Source organism: Tamandua tetradactyla, chromosome 6, assembly GCF_023851605.1.
Source record: "Tamandua tetradactyla isolate mTamTet1 chromosome 6, mTamTet1.pri, whole genome shotgun sequence".
Taxonomy (NCBI): Eukaryota; Metazoa; Chordata; class Mammalia; order Pilosa; family Myrmecophagidae; genus Tamandua; species Tamandua tetradactyla.
In genome coordinates, this window is record NC_135332.1 from 165,017,219 (window position 1) to 165,037,278 (window position 20,060).

A 20,060-nucleotide genomic window follows, 5' to 3' on the forward strand; every position below is an offset into this window, starting at 1 on the left:
CTAACCCTGTCTGGCAGAAACAGATATCATCCACATTTTATAGATGAGGGATAGGAGGCAAAAAGAGATTATAAAATGTGCCCTAAATTCCAAAGCCGGAAAGTAGCGGAGCTGGGATTTGAAGCCAGGTTGTGAGTTCTAGAAGCTGGGCGCTGGAGCAGTTCTGTGACCAACTACTGCAGTCAGGCCTCAGAAACCAAGGAAGGGTGCCAGATAATAGCGGAAAATGCCAAGACGATAGATAATGCTAAGTGAAAAAGCAGGGCAGCAATATACCTCTTTTTAAAAGCTGCTGATGAACTAGATCAGAGTTGGCAAACTTGTTACGGAATGGGCCATACAGTAAACATTTTGGCCTGTGTGGGCAATAGATTCTCTGCTGTAATCACTCAATTCTGACATTGTAGTACAAAAGCAGCGTAAGCAATATGTAAGCAAGTGAGCGTTAATGTGTTTCAATCAAATTTTATTTATGAGCTCTGATGTTTCCATCTCCTAGCAGTCTCAGAGTCATTAATTCTTTTTTTAACTTTTCACATTTTTTACCTATGCAAAAATGTAAAAAAAAAAAAAAAAAAATCTAAGCTCAGAGACCACATATAAAAACAGGCAGTGGTCCCATATTTGGTCCACGGGACCCAGTCTGCCAACTCTTGAGTTACCCAGCAGTCCAAAGACAATGAGCAATGGGGAAGAAAACCACGGTACCACCTGGAAAGCACCCTGAACAAGTAGCTTTTTATCTACGTCATATCAACAAATCTGAATTGAAATGTGAGTCACATTTTAACGAAGCTCATTACCACGCTTTCATAAAAAAAGGTAGGTGAGTTCTTTTTTAAAAGAATTGTTTGAAATCTAAATAATCACCCCACAGTTAATTTACATGTTCACTGGATTTTGCATATATTACATTAGACTTTTCTTACAATGGGAGATATATTTGTAGACTCATGATTTCTTATGACTCTCCTTAACTGGAGGAACTATGCTTGAAATATTTTATGAAATAAGGTAGAATATAAATAAAAGGATAAAATATTTGGAGAAGGCTCACTGTTGCCAGCAAGTCTATGTATAATTAGAAGTCAGCTATTTAAGGATAACTAGGATTGGCCATTTCCAACAGAGAAAACTAAGCCAAGAGAGAATAACAGATTCGACCAAGGCATGGCAGACACTCTTGGCTGGCTAACCGACAGCCTATTTTCAATTGTTTTTTACTCTCTTGCTAGTTTCCATTACAGAGACTGGGAAAGTGATGTGAAGCCTGGAGAGGCAGCAGCCTTCTTTCAGCTATGGGAGAAAAAAATGTAATAGACTTGTAAGCCCTGACATTTTTTAATCCAATGAATCTTGCCAGTAGCTGTCCACCTCTAGCCTCCTATTTACTTATGCCACTGTTAAAAGTCTCAGTTTCAGCCAAAAGAATCCTGGACTTTTGCTATGAGCACCTAATAGATAATTGACTGAAATGCAAATCTGATTCAGAGTCTGGTTATCGTTTCAAGCAGCCTTTCATTGATACTGAGACTCTATCGTAGTTTTAAATAAGAAAGATCAGAACTGTTACTGGGAAAGATCAATCTGGCAGTAAGGTGTGGGATGGATTGAAAATAGAGAGAAAACGTAGGAGGGAAGACACCTGGGGAGGCTGGTGAACTAGTTCAGTAACAAGCACCTGGATAAGGGTGGTGTTAAGCTAATGAGAAGAAACATTTCCGTGGTTAGCACTGAGCGAAAGGGAGCTGGAAATGGGGAGCGAAGGAGAAGTCAGATAATTCTCACATATTAGCTTGGGAGGCTGCAAGGACAATGATGACAGTATTGGAAGACAGAAGATGGAGCCAAGAAAAGACAGTAAGTTTAGGTTTTGCACAATGGAGCGGACATCTGCTGTGTGTGCCCTTTCGGCATCCATTCCTCCTTCTGCAAATAACAACGACGGTGCATCCCACTCTCAGTCCAGGAGGGTCACTCAAATGACCCCACACTCAGTTTTAGGAACACACCAGGGACAGGACTGGCCAATCCCAGAGCCTTAAAGCACCCTGGATACAATGATTGCCCCACGACAAGTTTACTCAGAGTAAATCCCTGGACTTTTGCTAGAACTATTAGAAAATAAACAATCCCTTCCTGCTGAGGTTGCTTAGCTGGCAGGATGTGGGCTGCTGGGGGCATCTTTCTACCACAAGGAAAGAGGCTGACTAGAGAACCCAAAGAGAGGATGGAAGGTAGAATAATGGCCCCAAATCAGGAGTCCACATCTTAATCCCCAGAACCTGAGAATATGTTACCTTACATGGCAAAGAATTATTAAGGTTGCAGATGGAATTAAGGGTGCTAATCAGCTGAATTTGAGATGGAAAGATCATTCTGGATTATTCTGGTGGGCCCATTGTATTTACTAGGGTTGGAAGATGTTAAGCTTTGAAAGTGGAGGAGGAGGACACAGCCAAGGAATACAGTTGGCCTCTAGAAACTAGAAAAGGCAAGGAAACAGACCCTCTCCTTGAGCTTCCAGAAAGAATGCAGTCTTGCCAATAACTTGATTTTGCCCAGTGAGATTCATTTTTAAACTCTGACCTCCAAAACTGGAAGATAATAAATTTGTGTTTTAAGCCATTAAATGTATAGTAATTTGTCACCGCAACAGTACGAAGCAAATACAAGAGAAAAGAAGAACTAAGAGGTGGAGAGAGGAAACTTCTGGTGGCCCTTCGAGCACCTGGATCCAAGGAGTCTATGCTTTGACTGATTCATCGGCGGCCATCACAGCTTGAGGCCAAACAGGCTTATGATGAACTATAGGAAAGAAAGACTAAAGTCCTTGCTGTGGATTTCCTATCCCAATACAAATGCTGGGAGGATGGGAGGTGGCTGAGTATATCCCTGTACCAGTGGTTCTCAGACTGTAGCCTGCACGAGAAACATCTGGAGAACTTGTTACACCAGATTGCTGGGCCCGACCCCCTGAGTTTCGGATGCTCTAGGTCTGAAGTGAGGCCTGAGAATTTGCATGTCTAACGAGTTCCCAGGTGGTGCTGATGCTGCTGGCCTGGAGACTACAGTTTTGAGAACCACTGGTTAAGCCAGGGGAGGGAATTTCAAGTCACTGATACTATCAGCAACTTGGTTCTCACTGTTTGGTGCTCGGGGCCAACCATTTCCTCAAATGTCAGACGGGTCAGCTATAGATGAGGCACCCAGCACATTCAGAGTCCCTAAGCCTCTAGGAGATAAGAGCATGCTCTTGGGAGGCTGCAGGTGACAGGAATCAGTAAGGCCGACACAGGCATCAGGATCTCATCCCCGTCGTTTCCTGGCTCTGGGGCTGTGGATGAGGACCGTAAACTCTCGACTCCTCCGCTTCCCTACCTGTGAGATAGGAACAAATAAACCCACACACCATGGGGCTGTGAGGATGAAACATGGTTACCTCATCTTCTACCCATGTCTCATGCTTATTAAAAATATAGACTCTTGAGCCCTGTGCTGGTTTGAAAGGATTTACGTACCCTAGAAAAGCCATGTTTTAATTGTAATCAATCTTGAGGGAGCAAACGGTTACTTCTAATCCTTATTCTGTACTATAGGTTAGAAACTTGATTAGGTCATCTCCACAGACAGGATTCAATCAAGTGTGGGTATTAAGCTTGATTCAATGGAGACATGTCTCCACCCATTCCAGGTGGATCTTGGTTAGTTTACTATAAAAGAGGAGACATTTCAGAGAGAGTTCTTTTTGAGAATGAGGAAAGAGCTGCAGAACGAGGACAAGGACAAGCGCATCGCAGCGTCCACCAGCAGCGACCTTTGGAGATGAAGGAGGAAAATACCTCCCGGGGAGCTTCATGAAGCACGAGGCCTGCAGGGAAAGGCAGCAGATGCAGCCATGTCTGCCATGTGCCCTTCCAGCTGAGCGAGAAGCACTGAATGTTATCGGCCTTCTTGAACCAAGGTACCTTTCCTTGGATGCCTCAGATGGGACATTTCTATGGACTTGTTTTAATTTGGACAATGTCACAGCCTTAGAACTGTAAACTAGCAACTTGTTAAGTTCCCTTTTTTAAAAAGCTGTTCCATTTCTGGTATATTGCCTACTGGCAGCTAGCAAACCAGAACAAGCCCTAACTTGGCCTACTGAGCCAGAATCTCAGGGCCCTGCCTCTTAAACTAGCAGCCAGGTGATTCTGAAATTGGACAAGATTCACAAACCCTGATAGAACCCACGCAAAGCTCAAGGCCAGGATCCCATGCTCCCACAGGCTGCTGTTGGGTTATTATCATCTCAGCCCATTTTGCAAATGGCATTACCAAGGCCTTCTTGATTAACTGGCACCCTCTGATAAAATCTGAAATGACACAGCTCTTTATATCCATAAGTTGAAAAAAAATTGAGCTGTATCTTTAAGATTTGTGCACTTTACTATTCATAAATTGTATCTTAGTAAAAGATTAAAAAAAATAAGAAAAGGATGTGGTTTCCCTCTTTGGGGAATATACAAAGACAATGCTAATTACACAAGCTGTGCCCAGATGATTATATATAAAAGGACACAGTAGCACATATGGCTGGCTGGGACCCACGAAGAGCAGATGAAAGAGTCACTTCATGAACTTCAAAATGTGGTTGGGGCAGCAGCTTCTGGGGCAAGTTGTGTAATAGGAGGGTTCAGAATCTCACACTGACCTCTCCATGGCCAGGCGATGAGACCAGCAAATGCTCTCACTGCTGGGAACAAGCTGCCTGAACCCAGCCTCCTGCTTCAGAGACCCATGCTATGTACAGGGATAGAATCACTTAGATCTTCAGCTGGGCTGAACCCTTCCTCCCTCAGCAACTCATCTGGAAGTCTGCTGGGGAGGGAGGTGTTAATTTTCTAGCTGTTTCCTTGCTTCCCCAAATCCCTTATCTCAGGGCATCCACAGTGTCGTGGAGAGAAGTGACACCCACACCAGCAAACTATTGCGGCTGATGCACAAGTCAAGAACTCGATTCAAAGCAATTCGTCCCAATGTTCGTCTCAGAGGCTTTGAAGACAAGACGTCCCATCAGGTGCATTTAACAGAGGAGTACCCTGCAGGGGGGAGGTAGAGTGATTAGCCTGGGTGAGAGGAAGGCTATAATGGAAACTCCAGCTCTAGATCTCCACACTTCCAGGGGCAGGCAGCAAGTTTCCTGCCAGCCCGAGCGATAAAGTTAGAACTAGGAACTACAGCCAGTGTCTTCTTGGAAACACTGACAGGCTACCAGCAGATCACAATAATAATTATGGGCCTAATTTGATCCTTGCGCATGTGATTAATATGTGCATGTAGTGGTAAATCTTCATTTAGCAGTTCAGTGGTCAGGTTGGCTAATTTTGTTGTGGGGTGAGGGGTCTTGGGAAGAGGCAAATATTACCACTACACCTCCTTTATGTTTAGCCTGTAGACACTGTTTTTTTCTGAAGTATCTTCTGTCTTAAACGACCACAGGTATGCATGCACTGAAGGGATTTCCACTTTCTATTTCCATACTGGATACAAGCTGTGGTTTTCAGCTATTCAGGAGCATTGCTCACAGTGCAAACCTGGCATATCCATGGTTTATGAGCCTGTAATAGAGTCTCTCCATTTCTCCTCCAGACCTCCTCAGATTCCTTTGACTGCTTCTGTGTAGCCAGCCCCTACTTTGGGGTGCTTTGCTTTTAAGAGCTTACGCCCCTGCTACCTTTCTTCTAAGGACTGTCCCGAGCCACTGAAGTGCCTGCAAGTTTGAACTGACATCCTTCTGGGCAGCCTCCGTTTTTTGACCAAATGCTGTGGAGTATGTAGTACAGAGGCCCAGCAACTTTCCTAAATCACGACCAACTTTGAGGTTGTAATTTATGCTCCAGAGTAGAGCTGTTCAACAGAAATTTCTGCAATGATGGAAATGTTCTAGATCTGTGTGGTCCAAAATGGAAGCAACTAGCCACGCGGGATTGCTGAGCACTTGACATGTGACTAGTGTGACTGGGGAACCGCATTCTTATTTTACTTAAAGTTAATGTAAATAGTCATATATGTGGCTGCTGGCTACTTTACTGGGCAGCGCAGCTCTCCGTAGGTCAGGCTGAAGCCAGACTTTGCCTGACAACACACCCTTCTTGGCTGCTTCTGCCCCTATCCTTCCCATACTCCCTTCCAGCTTTCTCCGGGGAGCCGTGGCTCAGCAACTCACTTCCACATCAATCCTTATTTCAGGTTCTATTTCTGGGGAACCAGACTGTCTTCCCAAGTCTTAAGAATGTTTGAAGTGCCACTGCTAACTCTAGTTATGTGATGGAAAAGCTGAGGAAAAAGGTGACTCCTGAGAAGTAATTTACTTGTAACGGCTGCTGAGTCCTTTGCATTCTCACAGAAAGGTAGTTCTCTCTTGTTTTGGTTTACTGAAGCTGCCACAATGCAATATACCAGTAACAGGTTGGTTTTTACAACCGGGGATTTAACCGCTTACAAATGTGGGTTCTAAGGCCATGAAAATGTCCAAATTAAGGCATCAAGAGGAAGATAACCTGCTCTGAAGAAAGGCTGCTGGCATCCGGGGTTCCTCTGTCAGAGAGCAAGGCACATGGCCAGCATGTGATGGTCCCTCACTCCTGGGTTTCACTGTTTTTAGTTCTGAGTTCCAAGGGCCTCTCTGACCTTCTGAGGGTCCTCTCTTAGCATTTCCGAGGCTGCTTCTCTCTCTAAGCTCTCTCAGCTTTTTCCTGACTTTTATCCTCTCATAAAGGACTCCAGTAAAAGATTAAACCCCATCTTGAATAGGGTGAGTCACATCTCAATTAAAACAACCTAATCAAAAGGTCCCACAACAGGTCTGTACCCATGGGAATGGATTAAAAGAACATGGCATTTTCTGGGGTACATGACAGCTTCAAACCTGCACACCTCCCTTCCTCCCTCCCTCCCTCTCTTTTCTCTCTCTCTCTCTTAAACCGTGGCATCAAGACCACTACAAAACAGTTAGGATTCAGCAGTCACTCCTTGGACATCTGTTATTTAACACCAAAGGTAAAAATACTGTGAAAACTTTGCCCCAGCCCTATGCCCTAGCCCTAGGGTTAAATAAGATGCAAGTGTGCAGGTCTAGAACTGGACCAAGACTCCATCTGACCCAGGGCACTTTCTTAACTCCCCTGAGCCTCAGGTCTTCATTTGAAAAACAAGCACACTAACATACGCCTGGACCCGCTCGCTCGGGTTCCCACTTCTGGTCTCCCTGCTTCAATACAAGTTTTACTTCTACTGTGAGGACAACGCGGGCTGCATTAGGCATTTCTGTCTTCTTTGCTCCAAAGGTCCCTTGCACATCTCTGCATTTCAACCTGTACTGTATTGTCTTGGTAGGTTCACAAGTCTGAATTTGGCTCCCTTCTTTATTCCTTGCCCCAGTTACAATATCCAGCACATAGAAGACTTACAAATGTTGATGAAAAAGCAGCTTCCATTAAAATGCTCAAGAACTGAGGACACTGTGTACTAGGGTTATTTTTATTTTTCTGTTGCCCAAGACCTAACAGAGAAACTCTACCCTGTTTCAACTTTTGTAATTGAAAATCATTCTAAAATGCATGAGTTCAATTTTCCTTCTTAATAACTGGAGTACAGTGATTTTCTTTGGTTTCTGTCTAGGGAATGGCTTACAATCTGGGATGTGAACATCAGTGTCCATTGATGAGGATCGAGGATGTAAGTTGCAGAAAATGACAGAGATTGTGCTGAATCTGAATGAATTCCAAGGCATAGCCTGAATATGAACATTTTAAGATGTTTAGATTCTGATTACTGAGATTTTATTTGTAATGCTGGGTTGTATTTGAACAGCTATCCTGCCAAATATTTTGAGGCTTGGGAGGCTCAAAAATCAAATGAGTCCTTTATTTATTTCTAGTAATGCATCCCTGGCCCCCAATTCCTATAGACCTCCTCTACCCATCATAGGGGAACATCATCCCTTGCTGGACTCCAGAATCAACCATGAAAGGAAGCAAGAGGGATTTTAAGGGGCTTCAGAAGCTTTACTCACGATTGTCATTTTGATTTTGTTGTGCTGCTGGGTCTCATTCTCTTCCCTGTGCCTGAATCTTGACTCTGTTTGGCATCTTGGTTCCTCCAGGACAGAGAACCCAACTTGTTTCTGTCTACCTCTCACTAAGGGCAGGTACACAAAAATGTCCATCCACTGTGCTCTGCCTGTTGGATTAAGTGCCTCCCAGAGTCTGCCCCACATCATTCAGTAATTCATTCAGCATACATTTGAGGGCCTGATATTTCCAGACAGTACAGGAGGCTTAGCTTCTAGGTAAAGAAACAGAGGCCGAGCAGGAATAAAAGCTATACCCATTGTCCTAAAGCACACAAGAAACAGCTGGCAGCAGCAGGTCTGGGAGTTGTAAGCTACTTGAAGGCAAGACTCATGTCTGATTTGCTTTGACACTTAGTACTGGAAACTTTGAAGGAGGGGTGAGGATAGGATGCCTTGAGACCATAGTTCATATGAACGATAAGACAGACCCTGGCAATCGACTTCTATAGGAAGGATCTCACAAGTGAGGAAGAGCTTGTTATGGGGTCTCTCATGCTCAGAAAGCTTTGAGAAGCACAAGTGGGACACCCATATACGCCACTCTTTGGGTAACCAAGTGAAGACCCTAACTTGATGATTCTACTTTGACTTCAAGAATACCTACATGTATCTAGTACATCTCAAAGGGAATGGGATGGAAACCCAGGAAGATGGGTACACTGGACCATTTCACTGATATCACCATTTCTTGGTGATGGATGACCATTTTATTCATTGTTTCCATGTTGCCTCATGTTTGAGCATAAATGGTATAAATAACAATTCATCTATCTGGCTAAAAACTTGTGACTGTCTTCTTGAGGGGCTCTTAGCCCATGCTGCAACACTGTGCAATAACATAATGTGTTGAACTAACTGTAACACAGTATCAAACTACAAAAACATCATACCCAAATACAAGACCATGGATACCTGGTGGCAAGAAGAGGGCATGTGTGAGCTGGGCTGAACCAGGCTTCCTTTCGGCGTGGCATGCTGTCGTAGATTAAAAGATCCTTCTCAGTCAGCACCACGAGGGCTGGCTTCCACTGCTTCTCACTCTCCCCTGGCACCTGAAACAGAAAACAGAAAACTGTCAAACAACAGCCTCAGAAAAGGGTGCCTAGAAAGGAAAAGTTGGCATCTCTCCACTCAGAGGACCCCAAAGTAGGAGTGCCTTTGGCCAAGGTTGAAAAATCAAAATAAGAAGCAAACAATCATAGTTTCATGATTCCTGATCCTTGAAAATATTTCTCAAGGGCCCAAGTCTGTATAGTCAGTGCAGCCAAGAAAGAGCCCAGCTGCCCACATCTGTCATGGTTTCTCACCTGCCAGTCAGTGCTGAGTTATTTCATAGTGGGAGGCAAATGCTTGGGTGAATAAGCACTCCCAGCTGGTTCTCTGGAACAGTGCATTTGTTTTTATAAAATGGTAAGGTTTAAAATCTTTTGAATAATTATCCAAAGGCATTGAAGATGTACTATTAATGCTAATAAAATTATCCAAAGCCTCTGAGGATGTACTATTAATACTAATAAAAGAAATATCAATATAGTGATTCAGCTGAAGATGTACTATTAATGCAAATGGCTGTCTGGACAGGTGTGAGACACCATAACTTCTTCACCTAGTCTTTCTCTCTTACATTCTCTCTGACGCAGACACCATCCTGAAATTCCCCTTATTCTGGTGAATGCTCAGTTTCATTCACTGCAGATAATTTTTTTAACTCAAGAGCTAAGATGACCTGGCAGAGAGGCAAGAGGATTGAAGCATCAGTTGGATAACTGGGCCAGATGACCTTTTTAAAAGTCCATTCCAAACCTGATACTCAACCCTTTCAAACCTATCTTCCCCACCAAAATCTATTCACAACAAAAGGAAACTAGACAGCAAGAAAAAGAAACGATAAAGTTAATTTCTTCTTTTTTCTTACCCTTACCTTTTCTTAAGTGCCACAGTGAACTGTTTATTGAGATAGAAGCACGGGTGAGTAGCTTTTACTTTAAGCTAACATAACCAGTCCTTTAAGAATGAGTGATCCGAATTGAAAAGATGTGCGGGAGTCTCTAAGGGTTGAGTTTTGTAGGTTCAATGGACTGGCTGCCTGAATCTGAGTCCCAGCTCTGCCATTTATTGCCTGGGTGACTTTGAGCAAGTTATTATTCTCTGTGCTTCAGTTTCCTCCCCGATTTAAGGATAATATCGTATCCAACAGTGGTTAAGAGTGCTGACTCTGGAGCTAGAATGCCTGATCTCAAATCCTAGCTCCATAATTTATTAGCTGCAGAATCTTGGGTAAGTCACTTAACCTTTTTGTTTCTGGATTTCTGCATCTGTAAAATGGGAACAGAAGAGTACTCCTACCATAGGAAGCTATGAGGATTAAATGAATTAATATTTGTCAAGGGCTTAGGGCAGTGTAGTGTAAGCTCCTTCTAGTTGCCCATGAAGCAGCACTTATGTCATAAAGCAACAGTGAAGATTAAATGAGACAGTGCAGGTTATGTGCTTGGTTTGGTACCTGGTAGGTAGTAAAACCCTCAGTAAAAGCTAGGGTGGAAAAATTATGGCATTCTCACAGATTTAAAAAAAAAACATTTTTATTGTGAAATATATATACAAAAAAAGTGGTAAATTTCAAAGTACACTTTAGCAAATAGCTATAGAACATATTTCAAAGTTTGGTATGGGTTACAGTTCCACAATTTCAGGTTTTTCCTTCTAGCTTCTCCAAGACACTGGAGACTAAAAGAAATACCAATATAGTGATTCAGCAGTCACACTCATTTGTTAAATCCTATCTCCTCTGTTATAACTCCTCTTTCTGCTTTGATCCTTCTCTCTGTCTTCAGAGATATTTGGGCTGTGCCCAGTCTAACTTTTTCATGTTGAAAAGGGGTGTCGACCATATGGAATAGGGGAATGGAACTAGCTGATGTTCGCAGAGAGGCTAGCCCTTCTGGGATTTATCTGGCCTAGGAACCAACTGGAGGTTATAGGTTTCTGGAAAGTAAATTTAGTGCATGAGACTTTTGCAGAATCCAAGATAGAGCTCTACAGGTTCTTTAGGGTTAACAGGAAAAATGTTGGCTGGGGGTTGGCAAACCATGGCAATTAGCAATATCTAGCTGAAGCTTACATAAGAGTAGCCTCCAGAATAGCCTCTCAACTCAATTTGAACTCTCTCAGCCACTGACACCTTATTTTGTTATGTATTTTCTTCCCCTTCTGGTCAAGAAGGCATTGTTGATCCCACAGAGCCAGGGCCAGGCTCATCTCTGGGAGTCATGCCTCACGTTGCCAAGGAGACTTTCACCACTGGATGGATATCTTATGCAATGCAGGAGTGAAGGTAATGATTTTCCTTTCAGAGTGGGCTCAGAAAGAGAGAGAGGCTACATCTGAGCAACAAAAGCAGACTCACAGATTTTTTTTTCTTTCAGATTTTTAAACATGTGAAAAAGTTATCCTTTGGAAATGGCAGCAATACAAAGTAATGACTTGAGAAATTTAAGGCAAACGAAAAATATCTTTAATACTGACAATTTCAATACCTTCTCTTCCCATCCTTTCCAAAGTTCTTCTAGGAAGAACTCCTTGCACAATGGTCCTCTTTATTTTCAGTGCCTCCCTTCAACAACTCCAAATAAAAACTCCCCTTTAAAAGGAAGAAATCCCTGTAAAGCTATTTTGACTAGAATGTGAACTACTGCCTGGTTTGACCTCCCTTTATGCATTTAATACATTTATGAAAAACATCTAGCTTTAGCTTATTGCTTTTCTAAGAAGACTTTTTCCTACAGAACAACAGCAGCTTCAAGAGATCAAAATGGATTGTTAGAGAAAGCAATGTACCAGATCCTACCAGGTGAATAAGCTATGGCCTTAAGACATAAAGCATTCGGGAGGTTCAGAATAAACTTTCTCGAGCCTCTACATTAGATTTAGTAAATTACTTTTCCAGCTCATTAAATAGGACAGGAGAAACAATAAATGATCCTTCCAAAGTGACTCTCTTTGTGCCTATTTACCTAGTCAGATCTGATCCATTAACTTTGGCCAGAATCAGTCATTTAAATGTGAACATGACAAAGCACCATTCTTCAGAAACCATATTAAGTTTTCAAAATAAACCTTAATAGTAAATACCAACAATAAAATGCATAACTCTCTACTGGTGGACTCACAAATGTGAATTCGTGGAGTAGGGAGCTCCAAGACACACTCCTTGAGAACAGCAATGCATAGTTAGGAACTGTCTGAAACAACTGTCCTGGGGCTTCAGAGGCCAGGAGAGCACTGGACAGTATCCAGGGAAGAGTGGGAGGAAAAGGCTTAGAAACTGTGGTAAAGAACTATCAGTAATCGCCCCATGGCAGCTGCCAGTGCCCACTCCCACTCTCAAGGCAGCTGGCTGCTGTGCATGGAGAGGGACATAGAAGTTCTCTTCCCCAAGAGTACGGGGGAAGGGGGGATGGCCAAGCATTGATCACAATCTTTGCTCTGAACTGCTTTTGCAGTCCACCCTGGACAGGAACAGCCCATGACTACTGTTTCAATTCCACCCTCAACAGGGGTGGAGACGGTAGAGGTTTAAGGACAAGGTACCTCCTTAGTGCTGCGGGGAACAGTTTGCTAAAGAATGAAATCTTCTGGGCAGGCCAAGGAAGCTCAGCTTTGAGGAATTGTCAAAAAAATATCTTTCCTGACCCTCTTTCCCCAGGGCTCGTTGGAGGGACTCTGCACTTTCTTTGTGGGTCTCTCACCCTGGTCTGGCTGGGAAATACTGACTTGAGGAAGTCTTCCCAGGTGACCCGCCTTCCAGAATTTGCCTTCCAGGCAAAAGCAGCTAGAGGCAATGAAGGAATGTAAAACAAACAAACAAAACTATAGAAGCAAAACAAAAACAAACAGAACAGATCAAGATTCCTGGAGAAGGAACAGAGGAAAGGAAGATTTCTCCAGGGGTGAGACAACTACACAAATAGCACAATCTTAAAAATAGTACCACATATCCAGGGCAAGTAGCACCTGATGAAGAAGACCTGGAAAAATCTGATCAGTTAAACAAAGGCAAATCTAAAGCTCTATAGTAAGTTGAACCAAGTCTCAAAAAGGGGCCTTACCCCAAAGCCAGTCAACAATAAAACCCTAGGCAAGAGAGAGAAACTGAACTTCACAGAAAATGCATCAAGATTATCAGATGCCTAGACATCAATGAAAAGATACAAGCTATCCTAAGAAACAGGAAGACATGGCCCAGTTAAAGAAGCAAATTAAAACTTAGGAGGAGAAAAAGAATTTGGAAAAACTAATCAATGACGTTCAAACAAATCTCCTAAATCAAGTCAAGGATTTTGACTCTGTTTGTAAGGCAGAGAAGTGTGTGAGCTTCTTTTTTTTTTTTTTTTTTATCCCCTTCATGCTAAATCTTCCCAATATACTTTTCTAGCTTTTACTCAAGAGCCCAGGATGACAGGTAGAACCCACAGTCTTCAGAGCCAAATAGCACTGGCTTCAAAATCTAAACTGTACACTTGAAAATGTTAAGTTTAAGTGGGAAAATCTGAGTTATGTATATGTTACTGCAATACAAAATTTTTAAATAATCAGCAAGATAGAAGGTGAGAGTGAATTGTTCAAATGCAATTAATAAACAATAATAATCATTCCACACATTTAAAATAAAATCTGGCTTTGCCACTTCTCAGCTGAGTAACTGTGGACAGGTTATGTACCTGCTATGAGCACCTGTTCACTGATGTGTGACTCACTGATATTGGCCTCCTATGAATATTTTGTGAGGATTAAATGAGAAAACATATAAAAAGCACTTATCACACTACAGGAACTCAACAATGTTAAACTGCCTCCCTCGCACATCTCAAATACTCTATCTTCCCCAGCTAGAGGACTCAGAAGGGAGAATGTCTAGTGGCAGAGTGAGAAAAAAAAATGCCCACAAAGGGAAAAATTCAATCACAACTTCTGTTTTGGAGATCAAGGTCATCTTTAAATATGTTTTTTCATCTCAGGTTGCTGAGTATTTAGAACAAAGGACAAGATAGCAGTATAATAATAATAAGCATTTATCAACTTCCAAATGCTTTACAAATGTAAGATAATTAATTCCTTCACCAATTTTCAGGAAAGCAAATAAAGACCATCTCCGCTTTACCAAAAGGAGAGGAACAGCCTTTAAATATGGCCACAGGGAACACAGAGAAAGAGCTATGTAAAGCCCATTCAAATTCTCAGTTCTCTTCTAACCTTCTAGGATCAGCCCAAAGACCCAGCAATCAGAAGTCAGGATATCTATAGCTGAATGTAAAGGAGATTGGAAAGGAGAAGGCAAAAGAGCAAGGAAAAGATGGAAAAAAATATTCAGAACAGGGTTTCATGGGGGTCTCGAACTCAAAGAATTGATTTTCCTCTTCTCACCCAAACTCCAAGTTGTTTGACACCTGGATCACAAATTGAATTCAGGAGTGGCTTAGAGTGAAAAGCAAACTGATTGATGATCTTGTTCAATGGATGTTAAAATGATAATGAAAAACTGTTGGAGAAATCAGGGTGAAAAGTACAGAACAGCCAGTGGGACACCCAGGAAGGTCATCAGAAGGTGGGATCATTTTTATAGCTGGATTTCCTGGCAGTACCCACTCTTAAGTTTGTTTCCTACCAAGTGTGGAACTGGTCCTATATTTATATTACTCAAATAAAGCCCCAAATGTCAGGGTCATAATTGGAAGGCTCATCAGAGTCAAAGCACAACCTGACTTTGTTGCATGAGTTATAGAAAACTCACCAGACAGTGCACCTCACTGTTAATGTTATGACTGAGGACAGACAGTGGGACTCCAAATAAGCTAGCTATGGGCTATAAGTCTCTGTCTCCTCAATGACAAAATGGAATAATGATGCCCACTCCACCAAGAACACTTTGGAGGTGCCATGAGAACATTTACTTCAAAGTCTTTGTTGACTTAAAGCATTATTCAAATTTAAAGTACAACTACTATTGTTTTTATTGCTAGCAATTAAGACACATGGGAATTACCAATCTCTTAAAAAATGAGGTGATAGAGAAACTGAAGGAGAGAGACATTAAGTAGCTTGTTCAAGATCATATGTCAAGAAAGTGATGAAGTCAGGATTTCACTCCAGGAATATGAGGGAGGGTCTTCATAGCCTAGTACTGAGAAGTCACAGCTTGAAAAACTGCCATTGATCCCAAACCATATCTAGGAATTTTTCTTAAGATAACCTGTGAATAAGTGCACAAAGATAGAGTTACAAGGATGTTCACCTTGGCATTGGTTTATAATAGCAAGGAATTGGAAATATCCTAAACATACAACAGTAGAAGGATGGTTAAATAATAGTAGAACACAATCTTCTCAAGAACACATGGAACATTTACCAAGTAAGACCATATTTGGAGCCATAAAACAAATTTCAATAAATTTAAATGGATTCAAGTCATACAAAGTATGTTCTTTGACCAAAATGGAACTAAATTTAAAGTCAAAATAGAAAGATCTATAGAAAATCCCCAAATATTTGGAAACTAAGTAACACATTTTCCAATAACTAATGGGTCAATGAAGGAATGGTAAATTAGAGAGTATTTAGAACTGAATGAAAACGAAATCACAACGTATCAAAATTCGTGAGATGCTGCTAAAGCAGTACTAAGGGACAAATTTATAGCACTTAGTACTTATATCTGAAAAGAAAAAAAGAACCTTAAGAAACTAGAAACAGAAAAGATTATTAAAACCCAAATAAGCAGAAGACAGGAAATAATAAAGATCAGTGCAGAAGTCAATAAAAAAAGAAAAGTAATGGGAAAAGATCAGTGAAACCAAAATCTGGTTTAATAAAATCAATAAATATCTATCCAGACTGATTATGAAAGAGAGAAGATGCAAATTACGACTAACAGAAATGAGAGGGGGGCATTGCTATAGAGTCCACAGGTATTAAAAAGGAATATATGAAGAACTTTATGCCAATACATTGACAACTACGATAAAACAGACAAATTCCTTGAAAGACACAAACTATGAAAGCTTACCCAAAAAGAACTAGATAATGAGAAGAATACTATCCTTAATAAATAAATTAAATTTGTATTTAAAAACCTTCCCACAGACATGACTCCTAGGGGTGTGGACCTTCCTGGCAATGTGAGCTGGGACTCAGCATCAAGGGATTGAGAAAACCTTTTTGAACAAAAGGGGGAAGTGTGAAATGAGACAAAATAAAGTGTCAATGGCTGAGAGATTCCAAACAGAGTCGAGAGGTTATCCTGGAGGTTAATCTTCCTTATTAAATAGATATCACCTTGTTAGTCAAGATGTAGAGGTTGGAGGGAACTGCCTGAAAATGTAGAGCTGTGTTCCAGTAGCCATGTTTCTTGAAGATGATTGTATAATGACAGAGCTTTCACAATATGACTGTGATTGTGAAAACCTTGTGTCTGATGCTCCTTTTATCTACCTTATCAACAGATGAGTAAAACATATGGCATAAAAATAAATAGGGGGAACAAATGTTAAAATAAATTTAGTAGATTGAAATGCTAGAGATCAATGTAAGGGATACGGTATGTGTGAATTTTTTTCTGTTGTCTTTTTATTTCTTTTTCTGAATTGATGCAAATGTTCTAAGAAATTAAGATGATGAATATGCAACTATGTCATGATATTGTGAATTATTGATTATATATGTAGAATGGAATGATCATTTGTTGAGAATGTTTGAGTTTGTTTGTTGTTATATTTTTTAATTAAAAATTAATTTAAAAAAAAAAACCTTCCCACAAAAAACACCTCAGGGCCAGATGACTTCATTGAAGAATTCTACCAAACATTTAAGGAATCAGTAATACCAATTTTCTATAAAATTTTTCAGAAAATTGAAGAGGAAGGAATAACTCCCAACTCATTCTAGAAGCCAGCCTTACACTGACGCCAAAATAAGACAAAGACATTACAAGAAAAGAAACAAGAGACCTTTAGCTCTCATAAACACAGACCTGAAAATCTGAAACAAAATTATAGCAAACTGAGTCCAATAATATATTAAAAGGACAATATATCATGACTGAGCAGGGATTTTCCCAAAATTGCAGGGTTGGTTTAACATTTGAAAATCAATCAACGCAATTCACCATATAAACAAACTAAAAATGAAAAAACACAACTGGATAAAATCCAATATTCATTCCTGATAAAAACTTCCATCAAACAAAAATAGAAGGGAACCTCCTCAATCTGATAAAGGGCAACTAAGAAAAACCTACTGTAGACATCAGACCTAATGGTAAAAGACCGAATGCTTTTCCACTAAGATCGGAAATAAGACAAGGATGTCCACTCTCCCCACTTCTGTTCATCAGGGTACTGGAAGTTCTAGCCAGTTCAATCATAAAACAAAGAGAAATAAAAGATATCTAGTAAGTAGGGACAAAGTAAAATGTCTTTATTTGCAGACAATATGAACATCTATATAGACAATCCAATGGCACTAACCAAAACGCTAGCAGAACTAATAAGTGAGTTTAGCAAAGTTGCAGGACACATATCAGTGTGTAAAAATCAATTATATTTTCATGTATGGCAATAGACAGTCAGAAATCAGGGCAAAAAAGGAAATATCATTTATGCTTACATAAAAACTGGAAATTCTTAGGGATAAATATGAAAGATGATGTGTAAGACTTACACACTATAAGCTACACAACATTGCTAAAGGAATTAAAATGGCCCAGACAAATGGGAAGGTATACTGTGTTCACAGGTGGGAAGATCAAAATTGTTAAGACAGCAGTTCTCCTTAGATTGATCCATTGATTCATCACAATTACAGTAAAATTCCCAGCAGGCTTTTTTTATATAAATTGACAAAATGATTCTAAAATTCATAAGGAATTTCAAAGAACCTAGAATGGTCAAAACTACTCTGAGAAGGAAGAACAAAATTGGAGAAATTGTACTATCTGGCTTCAAGTTCAAGAGTGTGGTATTGGCATAAAAATAGGCAGATCAATGGGACAGAATAAAGAGAACAGAAATATTCTCACACGAAGCGGATAAGTGAATTTCAACAAAGTTAAAGGCAATTCAGCGCGGAGAAAGGATGGTCTTTCTTTTTTTTTTTTTTTAGGTAGAGACAGACTTTATTAGAAAAGACTATTGCAATTGGGGGACAGGAACTATTGCAATAGGAGAACCTTTCATCCATAAGATCCACAAGTATCTCAAAAGTCAGGTAGAACAGAATTTTATTTTTTAGGGAGAGGCAAACAAGGCTAGAATGTGGGGAAATGGGTGAGTGGGTGGCATGACTGAACATTTGAGCAGGAAATGCCTTCCCTTGTCTTCAATCAGTTCCTGGAGGAGCTGTTTAGGAGAGGCTGCTCCGTATCTAATGCTGGTTCAGACTGAAGGCGGATCAAAGTACAGGGGCCTGGGAGAAGGAGAGAAGTGCTTTGACTCATCTCTTGGTTTCTGGATTCAGAATTTTCCTTTCTTCTTTTCTTTGGAAGTTGACAATGTTTAAGAAGTTTCATTAAATAGTTGATGGCACATCTATGTATTTGTAGGAGAAATAAGGATAGGCATCAGTTTGCTATCTCTCTTTTTTTTTTCTTTTCTTGAAGTCTCTCTTGCTCTTTCTGTTCTTGCCCCTTACCTATTACCCAGTAATTTCTCTTCTAGGTCCTAACCCAAGAGAAATGAAAACATGCTAATTTAATTCATAATAAAGCCTTGCTCCCAGAGGACCATGTCTCGAGCCACCATAGGCCAAGGTCTCTGCTGCCACAACCTCCTGTGGACAAAGTGTCTGCCAAGAAAGGCTAGTCTTTTAACAAACAATGGTGGAAATATTGAATATTCATATAAACAGTGAACTTCAATCCATACCGCACACCAAGGTTATACTCAAAGATTAACTCAAAATGGATCTTAGAACTAAATGCAAAGCTTTAAGACTTCTAGCAGGAAACAGAAGAAAATCTTTGTGCCTTAGATTAGGCAACAGTTTCTTAGTCTCTATGCTAAAAGCATGACTCCTAAATGAAAAAAAAATTTTGATAAATTGGACTTCATAAAATTTGAAACTTCTAGTCAAAAAATGTTATGAATGAAGAGGCAAGCTGCAGACTGAGAAAAAACACTTGCAAAGCAGATATGTCATAAAGGACTTGTATCCAGAATATCAAAAGTACTCTCAGAACTCAGTAATAAGAAAATAACTCAATGAAAAGGGGCAAAACTTTTTGACACTTCACTAAAGAAGATATACATAAATGTCAGTGAGCACGTTAAAAGGTGTACAACATCATCAGTCATTAGCGAACTTCAAATTAAAGCCCATGAAATATCACTATAGCTGCATTAGAGTGACTAAAATCACAAAGCTTGGCCAAAGCAAGGATAGGAAGCAACTGTAACTCACACACACTGCTGGTGGGAATGAAAAAATGGTCCAACACTTTGGAAAACAATTTTGCAGTTTCATACAAAGTTAAATATACATCATACACAATTGATCCAGCCGTTCCATTCCTAGGTTTGAACTCAAGAGAAATGAAAATATATGGCCATGCAAAGGCTTGTGTATGAATATTCCCAAACTGGAAACAACCCAGACATCCATCAACGGGAGAAAGTACAAACCCACAGTATACATGCACGCAACAGAATAATACTGAGGGAAAAAAGGAATGAATTTTGATACATACAACACAGACAATTACCAAAATAATTCTGTAGCGTGAAAGAAACCAGACCAAAATATACATACCAATCTGTTTACATAAAATTTCAGAAAATGCAAACTGACTTAAAGTGACAGAAAACAGAACACTTCCTGTTGTTTGCAAAACCCAGCTTCCAAAACAGTAATACAGTATGATAGTCATTTTTATAAAACACATAAGGGGAAT

At 40.4% G+C, this 20,060-nt stretch overlaps 1 protein-coding gene across 1 annotated transcript in view; it reads right to left on the reverse strand.

The window, feature by feature from the left end:
• SNTB1 (syntrophin beta 1) overlaps positions 1–20,060 on the reverse strand; it is a 274,709-nt gene that overhangs the window by 28,322 nt on the left and 226,327 nt on the right. The window contains exon 5 of the mRNA XM_077167562.1: positions 9,032–9,171. Within this exon, the coding sequence (XP_077023677.1) occupies positions 9,032–9,171 (140 nt within the window). The remainder of the gene's footprint in view (positions 1–9,031; positions 9,172–20,060) is intronic.